Consider the following 16,588-nt stretch of genomic DNA (forward strand, 5'->3'; position numbering starts at 1 on the left):
GAGAGGTACTCTAAAATGTTCAAGTAATGAGCAGTTCACATAAAAAAAGGAACATTTCTATTCCACCCCTCAGCTTCTAACATATGTTTTGCCCTTTAGCTGATTCAGTACCACGTTGCTTCTGTACAGGCACATGATTTTCTTTGTTTTTTTGCAATCTCTAAAAACAAATGACTAGCGCTACTACCACAGTCTGCTGACCTGTATTAATTTGAGTGCTGCACAGTGTAATAAATGTTAGTCATTTCAGCTTCTGTTACCAGCCTTAGCCAAAAATCTCATTGGATGTAGCTTTGGAAGCAAACACAGTGATAGGTTAACCTGTGCTTCTATGCACATTTGTGGACACATAAGAAAAACACATCTCCCTGATAACAGCCCTCCCTGTTTTTACAACAATTGAATGAAGGCCAGATTGTAGGAGAGCATGTCAAAGCGTCTGTCCTGCAGCAGTTTGACATTGAAAACTATAGCCAATCAAAATGTGGGGCATCGTCTCCATATGTGGGACGTGGGACAAGGGACAGAAATGCTGATCGCCTGGTCACCCTACTGGAAAACCTCATTTACTTTACATGTAGAAATGGGTGAAATCATTTCCATCAAGAAAAAATAATTCTACATTTTATTTAAAACACCTGCCATTTTTTTCTGCTCTAGCCGTCTCAACTAGTATTAATGAGAAGCGTGTACATTTTGGTGCGCTGTGGTTAATATGTACCTTTCTTATGAACAGGATGGCAGCCTTTATACTAATGGCTAAAAACAGAGGAGCTAGTTTTTCAGGCAACTCCAGCAGCAGCAGTAGCAGCAGCAGAGAATCCCAATTTAACCTCTCACATCATATCCTACAGACAGAATCTGCGGGTGAGGCATCACGCAACGTGTCAGAAACATCTGCTCAATCTGTTTTGTGCTCCAGTGGACGGTGTGCCGAGATCTCAGGGCAACACGGCTCTAAAAATGAAGCGCTGACAAGTCTGTCACACTTGATAAAAGAGGGAACAATAATAATCCTATTGAAACTGCAGAGCGAAAGAGAAATGGAGTGGAAGTGAGCTTTGTACACTCAGTACACACACACATGCCCCTGAAATGTTTCAGATAACGAAAAAAAAAAAGCATTTTGTGTCCTTCTTGGGTCTCGAGGAGAGGTGTTTCATGCTCCAGACGAACTGCTGCCGCGGTGTGTCCTTGGAGGGAGAAGAGACACCGTCACAGGCTCATAATAAGATGAGGAGCCCAGTCACCACCGATAGAATTCACTGGGATGTGAGAGGAAACAGCTTCAGGCAACAAATGCAATGGTTCAAACACAAGCCAGCCTCGGCCAACTGCTATTTGCCATCGTGCCCTCAAAAGTTATAAATACAACTAATTAGTCTGCCACCTTCTACGGTCCAGCGAGAGGTAACGACCTCCCTTCCACACCCATCACCCCATGCCCACACACCCTTCTCATGGGACTGGCATGAGTGCTTAATAAGTGCGTAAACAGACGGGAGCAATATATAAAGCCCTTCTGAGCTTTCTCCATCTCACCACCTTTGGCTGTGGCAAATCTTTTCTCTAACATTCCCTCACTCATTAAGCAGATTTTAATTGCTGAAATTTTACTGAGTCAACAGCAAGAGTCCGGAAGTTACGGTCATCAGAGAAAGGGGCTGTCGTTTGTCATCTTCTCCCCAGGTTGTGTTGTCCGTCTCATTTTACTTCTTGAAACATGAGCGAGCAGGCCAAAACAGAGCCGTCATGTGGCGAGCACAGCAGGGGTGTCCCCTGGTACCCCCTGAGAAAATGGTGGCAATCCAGCCGGCTTTTCAATCAGGATGTTGGCCTGCCGCCTTTCCTGGAGCCGTGGGACCCTCGGTGGGTGGATGTGGAAGGGCTCCAGAGGAGTTTGGCAGCCTGCTCCTGGCCGGGGTACATACCCCCTCCGCTGTTTGTGCCCTACATATCTGGGTCGATGCATCATCCCAGCCAGAAGATTAGCAATGAGCAGTACAAGTGGAGGGTCAGCCTGGACGTGACTCACTTCTCCCCCTCAGAGATTTCTCTCAGCGTCAGAGATGGATTCCTGGAGGTTGCAGGTACAGCACATCAGTGTACAGTTCTGTTAATTAAACAGCTCCGAAAGTTCATTTTATTACACGTTGCTAATTAGTTTTTCACACAGGGTAGCTTCTACTCCTAATGAAGTATTAATAATATTATCTATCTAATATTATCATCTCAAAAGGGTGACACAGTTATCTAAATAGATTTTCCCTCTCACAGTTCACAGAATAAACCCCTCAAAAAAAAAAAAAAAACGAAATGAGGATGGAAAGGAAGCTGAATGTACAAAATTAGAAAGCTGCTTAAATAATGTGCTCGGGGAAGTCGCAGCTCTGAGGCAGAAATTAATTTCTGTGTTGAGTGGTTTCTCTCTCTTGCCTGATTCCTCTGTGTGTCCTCACATTCTTACACTTAAACGGCAAATCCGTCCCCAGGGAAGCACGAGGAGAGGCCAGACGAGCATGGATTTATCGCCAGATGTTTTACAAGGAAATACAGGTATGCAAAGTAAACACTGATAGTACCTGCAGATGGTGAAATATGCACAGTTTAAGCTTTTATGAACACCACTCGGCAGCAAAGAACGCAGCACTGAAGGTGTGTGTGTTTTTTTTTTTTTTTTTTTTACAGTATCTGATCTCTAAATTGCTCACTAAGCTGAAAAATTGGATATTATGTACGTCTGCTTCAGTATTAGAAAACATTGGCACTTTGTGTGTAGAGACATTATAGACAACATTCTGTTTTTTTTTTCAGGCTCCCAGCTGAGATTGATGCAACCCAAATCACATCTACACTCTCTGTTGATGGTATCCTGTCTGTGGAAGCTCCAGTTCCTGAGACGGCAGTCCCTGCTGCCACCATCATTCCCATAAAGGTTATCACGTCTTTATTTACATTTAAAGCAACAGGCGGTCATTGTTCTCTTTTGACCTTAAAATAACAGTAGATTTGCTTTTTATTTTCTTGCTGAGAGTCACATGTGAAGATCGATACCATTTACATGTGTGTCCAGTAAATGTAAGCCTTCATAGATGGTTAGCTTAGCTTAGCATATACACCTGGAGACACAAGGAAACAGCTAATCTGACTCTGTCTGAAGCATTGATTGTACAAAATATGGACAGAAAAAAAAAGTTCCTTGATCTTGTGTTGTTTCTAATGGTCTTCAGGAGGCGACTGCACTGGTTTCAAAAATAAGTCAGCTTTTATGTTAGCTTATGAGGAAATGACCCAAATGGTCACTTGATTTATGACCTCAGCAAACAGTTTTCCCAGTGAGTTTATTTATGAGGGTAGATAGATGATAAAGCAGGGTATGCTTTGGGCGTGGCTACCATGTGATTGACAGACTGCTACCATAGCATGCCCTCAGGTTTTCAGTCAGATCCAATCAGAACATCCTCCCCAGCTCCATCTATGTATCCAAATACGATCACATTTGCACCAGAAAACCCAGAAAGTGACAGTCATAAAGCTAAACTTGAGCTTCAAAATGGAAGTCCACAAAACAATGGGTGACGTCATGGTAGCTTCAAACTGTATTTGAAGTTGATCTACCTCCAAGCACCTCCAAAGCTCAGAATTTAACACATTACATCTCTTTAGTGTGCTTGGAATTGTGGAGGGGGCTCTCAGTCAAGAAAAGTCCTGCAAATAACCCCCGCTTTGGTTTTTGTATTTGTTTTTGATTAAACACAGGCAACACTATCATTAGTGAGCTTTAGTGGTGCATTTTGCGAGCCAGGCCAGCTGTTTTCCTTTGTTCCCCGTCTATGCTAAGCTAACCTGCTGCTGACTCTAGCCTTGTGCAGTATTTACCAGACACATACATGAGTGCCAGCAATCTTTTCATCTTCCAACAAAAAAGCTAATTTCTCAAAATGTCAAACTGTTCATTAAAGCTGGTTTTCAAGGCGCATTCTGAACAAAATCTGCTGATTGCATCCAATTCAATATACCTCTTGAGTTTCCACTTACCAAAAGACTCTCATAGAAAAATCAGTCATCAAGGCATGAAAGTGAACCTTTAATCAGAACTGTCATAACATAATTTCCCTGCTGACATTTTCAACATATTTATGCACAAATGCAGGTGGAGATGGAGGCCACAGGAGAAAAACAGGAGAAAGAAGAAGCCCCTGATACAGATCCAGCACCAGAGGCTCCAGATTTTCCGTCTGCTGCGGATGAAGGAGAAGAGTCTCCACTAGAGGTCCATGGAGACCAGGCCCACCCTGACAGCGCCACAGCTGGGCTTCAGCAGCATGAAGAGGGGAGGGAACAGGAGGAGGAGACCCTTGAAAAACCAACTGGAGAGTCCCACCCGTCAGTGCCCGCAGATGGTGAAGGCACAGAGAGTCGTCAGGATTCTTCTGAGCACCAGGAAACCTTGGAAAGTCAAGAAAGCCCAGACACAGACATATCCCAACAGACGGAACACAAAGAGCCAGCCGGGGATGGAGAGATCCACGTAATGGAAGGCTCGGGGGAGCCTGCTGAGACGATCACCCAGCCCGAGGAGCAAGAGCTGGGCACGAGTCCACCTAGCGAGGTCCTGAGCCAGGAGCTGGAGCATCCCGACGATAAGCAGTAGAAACAGAAAGACCCTCAAAATGTTGCACGTGCCACATACTGACAAAAATAGTCAAACAGCCTGCATAGCTCGCCTTGCACCAGTTCTACCAATGCATTTTAGCCAATAGACAAAATAGCCATATAACCATGCTGTCTTTGGAGCTCCAATAAAGGAAAAGCATGTGAAAATGTTAAACACTGTGTTGGTGTTAGTCATTATTTCTACATGCTTCTCTTCCGCTCAATCTCACAGTGAATTGTGGCTGATTTACACGTGACTTCTGCAACTGCTTATGAAAAGCTGACCACATTCATGAGCATCACACTCACCGCTACCTCAGAAAATACGTGACTGCAAAATTAAAAAAGAGATTAATTATCAGGCTGTTTCAGCTAAGAGGTTTTGACATTAATCAGATACTATGTGTTTGCACAGCTGTGCATTAGTCACTTCTACACGAGTAACTTGCCCAAGGAGGAACTGGCCTGACTCCAAATATGCTGTTGCCATGGCAGCGTCAAGTCCACACATATCATCTAATACCAATAAACACAATGGTTTATGTGAGCTGGCACATCACACAAAGCGGCGCCTTTGCCCAGCCAAACCCGTGCAGGCCTTTTGTTGCTTCCACAGTGTGGCTCCAGTTTGGAAACTTTTTTTGAATTCAAACTGATCATCCCTCCTGATTCCAATACACAGAGAAGATTACGTTATTTTGCATCACACAACATGCAATGGAACTGCCCCAATTTTTATTTTTGTTTTTTTTGCACTTTTGCATAGAAAAGCTCTGGCAGTGCTGCCTCCGTGCGTCCGGGCGGTTCTGCAGCACACAGCGACGCCAATCTCACCCCAGCACTAAGCCCTCTGCTAATCTGCTGCCCAATTCCTTCTGTTATCCAACAATAACACCACAGGCTCCCTGGATCCCTGGAACCCAGCCCGAGAGTGGCACGGTTCTCAATAAAAAAAGACACAGATGTTAAGACACACTGAGAGACTGGCTGGACATTTTTTATTGCATCAGCCAATACAAAGACATCAACAGAAAAGAAGGTAGGATACAAACGTCTTTGGCGTACGAGTGCGGTCCGTCCGCTCCAACAATCATGCAGCCGTCTTATCTTAACGCTTCAATAGAAAAGAGAGATGCAAACCATATTGCAAAACCTGGAACACTTCAGATGTATATTTTTTCATGAATTGGCACAAATTAAAGTATATTTACAATACACAGTGTCGATGCACACAATTCACCCTCTAATGAAGCCACAAAGGTAACTTACTTTTGTTTCTTGTCAGTTTAAGTGACATTCATTAACTCAAAAGATAAACAACTGTGGACTGAAGGAAGTCAAGGCACTCGAGTTAATAAAGACACTTCCTCACTCCTCACAAAAAAATCACATAGAACACATTTAATGCAAAGGCGGTTCCACTAAATGAATGGCATGGTAATATAAATACAAGTATAAATTTTGATCTTGAGAGGTTCACACAGTGTCATGTATTACTGAGAATATCCCTGTGGCCCAGCAGCTCTTGCATATGCTCAAACTGCACCCATATATTTTATTCAAGCCATACAAGACAAGTTAACACACTGAGGGTTCCGGAAGTTGTAGCTTTTTGAAAATCTCTGATCTTCAGTACCCCCCAAAATTTTGCCTCGTTTTGTCACTGTCACAGAGCTCAGCCTTAACTTTTATAAAAAAAAAAAATTAAAAAAAAATAAACCAAAACAATCAACGTCGTTCTTTGAAAACATCCAGAACATTTATTGCTGATCTGATAATATGTATAAAACTCTCCGGAGACTCTTCAGAACATGTGGGTCACCATGTTTTGAAAAACATGTTTTCCTTCTCAAGCTTGTGACTGAAAGGTGGTCAGAAACAATGTCTGCTTTTGATCTTCATGAAACAAAACATTCTGTTTAAACATTTGATAGAAAGTACGTTAATAATGATACACATAAGTGATGGATGGGCAACCGGTTAAAAATTATCTTTAAGTTTCAGAAAATCGGTTGCTTAACTGTGACTCAATTTTGCCTTGTGCAGCTTTCATAAAGATATCAAACTGGACTTTTCTTTCATATTTTACACAATTCAATTCCAGGTGTCTAACAACATGAAGCTGAAGGCCACACATTTCATTCCAAACTAGTAATCAGTTTTGCAGGATGATCTGTTATGTTAATTGTCATGTGGCGGTTTAGACCACTGGGGCCTCTTGGGGCTTCTGGGCCTCCACCTCTAGTGTGTCTCCAGGCTGGGAGGGGTCGTTGCTGAACAGGTAGTACGGAGGCGTCTGTCGGGCTTCGATAATAAGGACGCCCTCGGGGGACAGGGAGGCGAAAACTGTCAGGGGGTCCACATCTATCGGGATCCTGATGAAAACAGAGGAGAAGAGGGGTGAGAATACGGTAACTTTTTATGCAAGGATAGAAGCTTTCATGTTATGAGCAGAAGAAGTTTGCTCTGTGAAAAAATCTGTTAACTGCTTTGTGCACTCGGCACATTTAAAAGCACAAGTGGGAGGAACAAAATAAGAAGAGCGGTGAGGAGAAAACAGCCCGGAGGAACATTTCAAGTTCCTGCTTGGAGGTCATTTAAGACTCTGTGACATTTTCCTTCGTAACAGCTGCAGTGAGATATTGTTAAATGCTTGAGTTTTTTTTTCGTTTATTGACACAGTGTCCATGCCCATAAACAGCCAGCAGTTGGATGATTTTAACGCTCAGGGAATGACTCGGCTCAGGATTTTGACTGTTATTAAAAATAGTTTCGCCCTGTCCTCCTTGGCTAACGCTCATTTTTATCTCGCACCTTCGGAGATGAACTGAAAAGCCATCGGGAGTTTTCATTAAACACCCCGCAGACCTGCAGCAAAGGGGGGGGGGACTCAGGGTGGGACCAGCTGTGGGCTCTCCAAACTAAAGTCTGATTCCAATTAATCTGTGTGTCTGTCTGCGTGAGTTTAACACCTGTACATTTCCATCGGTGTATACCTGCCGAACCTGCTGCTCACATCTGTCATAGGCAACAGCTAATTGTGTGTCTGGCATTTTTTTTTCCTTCGCCTCACCTTTGACACTTCTCATGCTGAAAATGTTATATTTTCCACGGCAGAGCGGGATAATTGGCTTCCAAATCTTGCATGCGGAAGTGTTGACGGAAAAGTCAGCCGGAGCCGCCATTTGTTTAAGGTTTACTTACATCGAACTTTATATACACTTTAGAAACAATTAGATTTAAAGTTTATTCTCAAAACAACACACATCCCTTTTTGGAATGAACGCCCTCCTGAACCCGTTGCGGAGGCACACACACACACACACACACACACACACACAGAGAGAGAGATCAAGGCATCTCTGTGTGGCCAAATATGGGTATTGTAGGTTTTCTGTGTGAGCAGCCAAGTGTCTTTGGGAGTTAATATAAACATCAGGCTACAGTGGCTCAGAGGAGGAGACTGTGGATTCACCCTCCATTTAATTAGAGAGGACCCTCCACCGGCTTCACACTCCGCTGAGAAATACAAGTCAGAGAGGGCCGATAACTTCACCTCATAGAGAGCAGACAGACATGGAGGTAAGGTCAGGTCTATTTGTGTTGTCAAACATCACATGCAGTGTCTCAGTGAGCTTTACAGGCTCACTTCAACAACAACATCCTTCGGGCCGAAGATTGCAGAAGAAGACACAGGGAAAAAAATACCCCAAAACAAACAAGAAATTGTAAAAATGACTACAGACGCAATAGGAGCTGTTATTATAAAAGGCAATTACAAAGAAAATAGAGAGTAGGTGTAACAGCAACATAAATACGGAATCCAACAGTTTATAGTAAATCCAATTTAGATAGAACAAGACCAATAAAACATGTCCGCAGAGACAGGCTGCAGGAAATAGGTCCCTGAAAATGTCTTCATCTGTTCCAAGGCGCTCAGGTACACGTGAGTTTGTGTTATTGTGTTAGTGGCCGGGGGAGCTTGCAGCATGTGTAGGGGAAGCGTAAGCTCTAAAGATGGTGAGGCCCAGATGTTTGAAGAACACTCATTAAGACCTCATATACTACAATGAAGCCTTACATTTAAGGAAAATTAAGATGGCTTAACTCCCGTGCCAAGTTCTTTTCAACTCTCACAGTGGAGCAAAAGAAAACCTGACTCGAAACATCACAAACAAGGTTTTGCATATGAACCAGGACAGGAAGGGTCTACAGCGGGTGATTAAAACCACCCAGAACATCACTGGTGGGACTACATGTAATGTTCATAATCAACAAAATAATTAGGATTCACCTTCTGGGGACCTTGAATGTCTGTACACTTGACGGTAAACAGTTTATTAGCTTTTGAGATATTTCATTCTGGACCAAAGACGTGGGCTGTCTGACTGACATGACACTAACATGGCTAATAATGATATAATCACCTGGTCAGGACAATGTTTACTCTGTCAATATACTGAGGAAAATGACTTTAAAGCTGGAATTTGAAGTTGGTGTCAGCCAGGATTAATGTTTAATATTTTTTCACTCATCATCTCCCTCCCAGGCACACACGCAGGCCCACACATGTGTCAGTATCCCAGACCCCCCCACCTTCCTTCAAGGAGCCAATTGCTGCGGAGCAAAGTTGCCCCTTTCTGACAAAGTCAAATCACTCTGCCGGCCCATTACGTAGGACTCGGGCAGAAACCTTATCTGTCCAGTTCGGGGAGTTTATTTACTTCTGGCAAGCGCATGTTTTATCTCACACATTGATTTTGTACAGCTGCCAAAAAGCTGTCCAATATGCTTTTCCCCTGAAGAGATACTGAGGCAGAGAGAGAGACAAGACAGTGAGACCAGACAAAGTGAGGGTGTGTTCACGGAGTGTGTGCGGCGCGTAAAGCATACTGTATAGCTGTGTGCTCCTTCCCACACACCCAGACACAGTGCACATGAGTCGGTGCAGTGGTATCATGCGTCTCGTGAGGTTGGAAACGGAGGCAGAGCCAAATATTCTTAAATAACAAACAACCAAAAAGCGAAGACACAAACAGACGGGAGGTGCTGTGTTGCCGCTGGGCTACATGACCTGAGGTCTTCACGCTACCTTTGCCCTCAGAACTTGTTCACCAACAACATATTTGGTTAATAACTGACATATTTCTACCTGGTTGGCAGAACTTGTTCACTGCATCATCAGTGTGCTCAATAAATGATTTCTAACATTAACTTTCAGGGTCTGTACTTTTTTAGAGGCATCTCCCTTAATCTGCTGTCGTCTCTACCTGTAGTGAGTGAAACATGTGCATTCACTTGTAGGTCAAACATGCAGTATTTGTCTTAAACATCTGCCAAGGACTGAACTTACAGTAGGTTTAAGTTTGAAATACTTGAAATGTTCCGATTGTAACACACTCAAAGGGGAGATTGCATTTTTACCCCACTACATTATTCTGAGAGCTTTTTTTAAGTTTCTAGTTATTTTGCAGACATGATTTTAAATGTAAAACATGTTTAGTTTATAAAAATATATGTAAAATAGTTAAAGTTCCACTTTATTAAACGTGCAACATTAAAATGTGAAACTAGTGCATCTGTAATAATAATCCAATGATATAATTATATAATAATAAATCACTCTGAGAGGAACATTTGGCTGATCATACTTTCATACCGTCACCTGAACACAGCAAACTAATCTTCATAATTCATTAATCTGACAGGAATTTTATCGGTCAATCAGCGGTGGTTGTCTATACATTGTTAAAACTTCTTGTTTTGTCTGACCAGCAGTCCAAAACACAACATTTTCAGTTTCCTGTCTGGTTAAAGTAAATGATTTTGAAAAACGTCACAGCTGTCCAGTTGAAAATAGATGATTGGGCATTTGGTATATTTGCTTGAAAAACTACATTCTCAGCCACACAAACTGTGACTCGTCTGCGCTTATCTCTCGCTTTCATATAACCAGAGGATTTGGGTATCGAGGTCAGTTATTTATATATGACCCCCGCTCCCTCCTCCCTCCACCATCGCTGCCCCCACTCTCTATATATTCAGTGTGTCATTGGTTTTAGGTTCCGCTTAGCCGAGGAGCGCAGGCCTGATCGGGGTGGCTTTCCAATTAAAACGATTGTGATATGAGCGGCGCGCGGCTAGCACAACTGCTTACTAATTAGCCAACAGAAAATTAGCAGAACTGGAGTGACGCGCCAGCGAGACAGGCGACTCGCAACACAGATTAGCGCTGCTGTTTGAAGTCTTCCCACCACCCAATTAAACGGGCAGAGGCGAGGAGCCGGTCATGTTGTGGAAACTTCTGTGGCCTGTTTGGCTTGGATGAGTTACAGGATGATAAGTCTACGATATGTAAGACATCTGTGCAGCCCAGTACTACACACCGACACTTCTCCATGCAGTGCCTGCCGCAGGATTCTAGTGGTAGTAAGTGGAGTCGACAAGTTTCTATTGAAGAGTCGTTTGTCCACTCAAAGACGATGTGACTCCAGCCGTGTGTATAATACCCTGAAACTAAGAATTGTTGTGGGAGGTAGTGCTTCCTCGTTCGCGGAGTCACCATTCGCATTTTAGCAGTCACCGTAGGGTCTGCTTCAACCGATACAATGGTTGGCCACCCCACTGACCCCACCAACCATGGGTGCCAGCCATCTACTCCAAGTGCACATTTCTTGGGGCAGCCCTGTCCGTCAGGCTTGGAAGGGATTAGGGTGCTCATTTGGTTGCAATATTCTACCCCCCAACCTGATGCCACTACATCTAGCAAACTGGACCTTCAAGCTAAATGGCTACCTGTTACCGTCCTGACAGAAGTGATTCACAGCCCAGCCAATGGTTTCACACTATCAACGGGGTGATGGTAAAGCAGCAACAATAAAGGAAGAGACGGCTAACAAGTCAACATGGATGTAAACAATGCAGGTTTCTAACTTTTTCATTTTCTGCTAATGTTTTATGATGAAGAAAACATTTTTTAGACTTACACACACACACACACACACACACACAGGGTTTCAGCTGAGTAACCCTGAACGTAAACAGAAACTTGGTTTATCAGACAACTCCACAGGGCACCTTTAAGTAAATACAATGTACCGGCAGTTGAATTTTACACTTGACAGTGTGAAAAATCAAAAATCAGGAAAAATGTATTTTGGCCGAGAGCTGTTACAGATCATTTTCAGTTTTGACACTTGAGAGTATCAGATCAAAGGGTGGACAAACAACTCTCCAAAACTGCCATATGCATGACTCATAAAAAAAATCTGATTTAAGAAGCAAAATATTCGTTCGGACATTTGTGGTCAATAAAATTAGGAAAATTGAAGCCCTCAGTGTCTATTGTGTACAGACAGACAGTTGGGAAAAGAAAAAGAGTAGGTTCAGAGAGTGATGAGATACTCACTGTATCTTCTTTGTGAAATTCTTTGTCACGATGCCTCCCTCTTCCTGCTTCTCTTCATGCTTCCCTGTTGGAAAGAAACATCAGTGGATGAGTGAGCGAGTCCATGAACCTTAAATAACTTATTAGGTTGTGCAACAGTTAAGCAACCACACACACTTTTCCATTACTCAATCCCAGCAGTGTTTTCGCGTTGGGACCTCTGGGTGGGTTTCAGTGAACACGCTGAAATTAAGAAACATTCTTTACATTTTGTTCTTCCAAGAGTGATTCTCCTGACGAAAGAAGCTCAGACCTGAAATTTGGGAGAACAACTTAGCCTGGTAACCCACCCCTCCCTCCACCCTCTACTCCGGGCTCTGTTTATGGCGTTCTATCTCTCGGGCTTGCTAGCAGCTGCTCTGGGGCTGCTAAATATCACTGCCGCCACCGGCAGCGTGGCCTGCCCCACCCCCTCAACAACCTGGCTCGACTATGCGCTACCTTATACCCCCAAGGTGATGTCTCTGCCTGCCAAAATGCTGGATTCCACCAGAGATCGAGGGGGGAACACAACTCCAGAGAGACATGTGCTAAGATCAGCAGTGAAGTCATGAGAATATTATTCAAACCCCTTCATGATGTAAGACTAAAGTTGCAATCTAATTGTCTGAATGGATGATGGAGGTTTGGTCAGTGAGTAGTCCAGCCAGCCGCACCCTCTCCTTGTTGTTAAGTCTTTTACGACAGAGGTGCCAAATTCCGGATCTTCTGTGTAATGCTCTATGTTCTGGGAGGCGATGTTATCGCAGTGGATAGTTTATGAAAATGTTTTTCTGCCTCTGCTGCTATACAGGACATAACTATAACATCGACTAGAGCTGGAAATGCTGCATCACTTTGGTGTTCACCCCCAAAGTTTTTTCAAAGCTGCACTGATCAGTTTTCTACATAAAAAAGTGTGAAGTGTGTTCCATCCAAAGGAGTTGCTTCTAGTGAGGGAGAATCATCAAAAACTTCACCTCCAATCGATGGAGCATTTTAGCAAGTTTCAGCTCATGTTTTGGTTTCATGGGCAACAGCTCTTTATATTTACTCTCCACACTCACCAGGCAGCTGTTTTCATTGAAAAGTCTTGGGTTAAACTCGCGACCATCTAGATATTTCCTTCAGAAGTCGGTAGAGTCCATACACAGAGCTAAAGTGTGAATATTAGACATGATTACGAAAGGCTTTCCTTTGCGTTTTAAAGTTCTGCGTTCCATGTACACGGGGATCCACAAAAACGACTGAAAAAAGACTGTAGTTTGCAAGCCAGGTCAATAGTTAGGTGTAACTATGTGATGAAACACCACAGATGCTTTCTTCTACAGAGCGGTGATTAAAAAAGAAGAAGAAGACGATGGCAAACATGCGCTTGAAAACGTTTAATTTTTCCTGGATAGACAGTGAAATGGGGTTTTCAGGAGCATTAATAAAGCATTTATAAACTCAGTAGAGTAAGCAGCACAAACAGCTCGGCAGTCTGTCATTGACGCTTCCTTCTCTCGTATGGCTATTTTAACCGAAAACGTTAATATGCATGCGTCAAGTGGGGCCGTGGTGGTGACAGTGAGGTGGGGTCTTTAAAAGATCACACTCTGGGAAACTGGTTTCAAAAGTTTGTATTTCCAGGCGCCCAAAATGCTGTTGTCACGTGAACAACTGGCTTTAACTCAAACAATGGTTTGTCATTTTCTGTTAAAAGCGTTTCCTTGTAAAGACCCTCTGTGTGTATACATATGGAAATGTTGCTCTGTGTCTGGTGAAAAAATGTCAGCGTTGCCTTTGAAGGAACTGGGGCAGCAAATTAGCTTCCGTTAGATGCACTTTGTCCTCTACATCTGTTGCTTAACATCCTACGTAACAGTTTTTTTTTTCCGTGCTGTCCCTGAAATAAACAAACACAGCTTATTTCACTAAGTGGCCAAAGATCTGTTTTAACAATGTTTTCAAATGAGTGCTGTGACATTAAAGCAGTGATTCCGACTCTCTTCATTTCAGTCTTGGCGCTTTAGTCTTTCAGCCGGACATTCATTGAATTTTACCAGAAAAGAAACATTTTCATGACACCACTCGTCAGATTTGTCAGTGACGACAACAGTGAGTACACTCAGCCCATCTGAAGGTTGTTAAACATTTGGTCATTCATGTACTGAACACCTCGAACATGCTTGTATCTCCCTTCCTGTCACACTTTTAGAACAGGGTCGAGTCACTGCGGCAGGCAGGCAGGCCCAACATGGCGCTGATTGAATGACCCAACTGGCATACCAACAATGTGTTTATAAAAAACTCTGAGTTGGGGGGCCTGCCGTCCTCTGTGCCCCCATCAGCCCCGGGTATCCCTGGAATTCATCTATCTCTTGAAACACTGACATGAGGAAGCAATTTCTACAACTTACTCCCATAATCAGCCACTGAGATAAAACGAGGCACCAGCAGAGACAAAAACTGCACGAGGAGGACTGCTGGGTACAAATGTGATCCTATTTCCAGAACATTCTCTCCCGTGTTTAATGGCAGCGGGCGGCCTTGTCTTATTGTAAACAGAGACTGTTGTCACGGGCCTTGCCTTGCCTTTAAATCTAAATCGAGCTCATGGGTGACGGTGGGAGTGATTCTCCAGGAATCTGAAACAGGTGTCTAAGCTCGAGGATCTGCCTGCCAACGCGCAAGTCCCAGTCCCCAAAATCTGTTGAGGCCCTTCCATATCAAGACTCATTAATGCTGAGACCATGTTGCTCCGCAGAGGCTTTTCATTGTGCCGCTTCAAGTCTGCTGCCAGAGTGAAGGAGCTGACATATTACTTGGCCAGGTTAAAGTAAAGGATTGTGCTGTGTATACTCTGTTTCATTGAGATCTGTGGTGATTCTCGCTTTGGACTCCTACTGTTGATCATATTTCATGTGTCTCTTACTTTGCTGGTGTCTTGTTTACAACCGGTAAAAGGTTTGTTCTTGAAGGGTTTTAGAAATATTGATGCCAGGAGTGCATATTCCCTCGGTGAGATCCCAGCCCAGCCTGCCCAAGAAAAGGTTTACCACCAAAAAAGGTTGTAAAATGTTACACTTGTTTATTTTGATGAAACATAACTGTTTTCTTAGAACTGTTATGTCCTTAAGCAAGAAAAAAGAAAATCTAATTTGTGTATATTCAGTCCTAAATGTGGTATCAGTAACTGAGGACATGACCTCGGTGTCCTCGGTGTCAACAGCAGCCCTGCAATGTGGTGTTTATCACAAGCACATGAAACTATTTGCCCTATTATTGTGTTTCTTTTCTATTAAATGTGCTCTCTTGTATTTCGTGGCTTACATTGAACTCATCACTCTTATTCTAACTGTGTATCTGTTAGATCTAAAGTTGAGGAGGCATCTCTCATATTAATCTGCACTGATGTCCCTCAAAGCTTCTTACCCCATAATAAAGTTAAGTGCCCTCCTGAAAAAGTGGTAACATTTTAGATTTTACCTTTGCCACGGCGTCCAAAAACTCACCTGACACTTCTACGAACCCGTCCCTCGTTTTGACGTTTAATTCCTCTGGTTTGAAGCTGTGGACGTTCACGCAAACTTTCCAGGGTTCCCCCCCGGTGGTGATGGGGGAGCTCCGGGAGGAAGGCTCGCCATACCGGCTGGTGTACACCGTGGGGCCTCCCGCGGACTGACGCGCGGGGAAGCCCGTGCGTAAACTGCTGCTGAAGGGAGAGGTGCTGAGGCGCGAGCTGAGCCGACCCGGCCGAGCCCAGCCCGGCCAGTCCATCGCCAGGTCGTCGGGGAAAGGCGGCATCCCAAAGTCATCCTCTATAAACCGTGACGCGAGCTGATCCCTGAACGGAGACTGATCTCTGAACGGTGACTCTCCAAACGGGTCCCTGGGAAACCGCTGCCGGTTCCCCAACGTGTAGAAGTCTCCTTCTGCCATGTCCCGCTCACTTTAAAACTAGGTAAAGTCCTGTACGTGTGCCAAGAAACCCTGAGCAAAACTTTTTATTAAAAAAAAAAGAAAAAAAAAAGAGAACTACTTATGTTAAGTGTTTAAATAAACTTGATCTCTTTTGGATTAGGCGCATCACCTTTACGCAGTAAATCACCGTCGACCCGACCGCAATCTCCGAAGCGTACGCTGCCGTTTCCCTTGAACCTCGGACTAATTCCTCCTGGCGGTGGGTTTTATACCGGACTCGAGATTTCCCAGACGTGAGTCGACACAGAGCAAGTGTCGGGAAAGTGCTGGGAGGATCTGGAGAGAGCACACACTGCAAAAAACATCCGTCTGAGAAATCTGCACACTCTTCAAATCTTTAAAGTAGAGAAGAAAAATGTAAAACAACAGCTTCCTCACATCTTAGTCAACTCTCCCAGCTCTTTATTAGAGTCAACAATCAGGCTGGGACTTAAATTAAGATTGAATAACTCGCTGATGTGGATGTTTTTTGCAGTGCAGGCGCGACAGCTGACCGAAGACCAGCCCCCCTTTTCACCAAAAATAAGTTAGTCCACAGTC

The 16,588-nt window shown here is 43.7% G+C and overlaps 2 protein-coding genes across 2 annotated transcripts; one reads left to right on the forward strand and one right to left on the reverse strand.

Annotated features, from left to right (window-relative positions):
* The first annotated feature begins 1,544 nt into the window (after positions 1-1,544).
* LOC115582314 (heat shock protein beta-1) lies at positions 1,545-4,831 on the forward strand. Its single transcript, XM_030418228.1, has 4 exons — positions 1,545-2,090; positions 2,493-2,556; positions 2,815-2,935; positions 4,154-4,831. Exons 1-4 carry the CDS (start codon positions 1,724-1,726, stop codon positions 4,652-4,654), a joined length of 1,053 nt encoding a protein of 350 aa, XP_030274088.1. The 5' UTR covers positions 1,545-1,723; the 3' UTR covers positions 4,655-4,831.
* An 801-nt stretch (positions 4,832-5,632) lies between these two features.
* hspb8 (heat shock protein b8) lies at positions 5,633-16,237 on the reverse strand. Its single transcript, XM_030418230.1, has 3 exons — positions 15,580-16,237; positions 12,065-12,128; positions 5,633-7,031 (listed from the first exon to the last, which is right to left on the reverse strand). Exons 1-3 carry the CDS (start codon positions 16,004-16,006, stop codon positions 6,857-6,859), a joined length of 666 nt encoding a protein of 221 aa, XP_030274090.1. The 5' UTR covers positions 16,007-16,237; the 3' UTR covers positions 5,633-6,856.
* Positions 16,238-16,588: the final 351 nt, after the last annotated feature.

This window comes from Sparus aurata, chromosome 5, assembly GCF_900880675.1.
Source record: "Sparus aurata chromosome 5, fSpaAur1.1, whole genome shotgun sequence".
NCBI classification, from domain to species: domain Eukaryota; kingdom Metazoa; phylum Chordata; class Actinopteri; order Spariformes; family Sparidae; genus Sparus; species Sparus aurata.

What these genes read in the sequence shown, in the direction of transcription:
- LOC115582314 (XM_030418228.1), top strand. Translation starts at nt 1,724, where the DNA reads ATGAGCGAGCAGGCCAAAACAGAGCCGTCATGTGGCGAGCACAGCAGG. An exon ending in TGGATTCCTGGAGGTTGCAG is followed by an intron (nt 2,091 to 2,492) that starts GTACAGCACATC and finishes ATCCGTCCCCAG; the next exon opens with GGAAGCACGAGGAGAGGCCA. An exon ending in TGTTTTACAAGGAAATACAG is followed by an intron (nt 2,557 to 2,814) that starts GTATGCAAAGTA and finishes TTTTTTTTTCAG; the next exon opens with GCTCCCAGCTGAGATTGATG.
- hspb8 (XM_030418230.1), bottom strand. Translation starts at nt 16,006, where the DNA reads ATGGCAGAAGGAGACTTCTACACGTTGGGGAACCGGCAGCGGTTTCCC. An exon ending in CGGGTTCGTAGAAGTGTCAG is followed by an intron (nt 12,129 to 15,579) that starts GTGAGTTTTTGG and finishes TCTTTCCAACAG; the next exon opens with GGAAGCATGAAGAGAAGCAG. An exon ending in AATTTCACAAAGAAGATACA is followed by an intron (nt 7,032 to 12,064) that starts GTGAGTATCTCA and finishes TGTTTTCATCAG; the next exon opens with GATCCCGATAGATGTGGACC.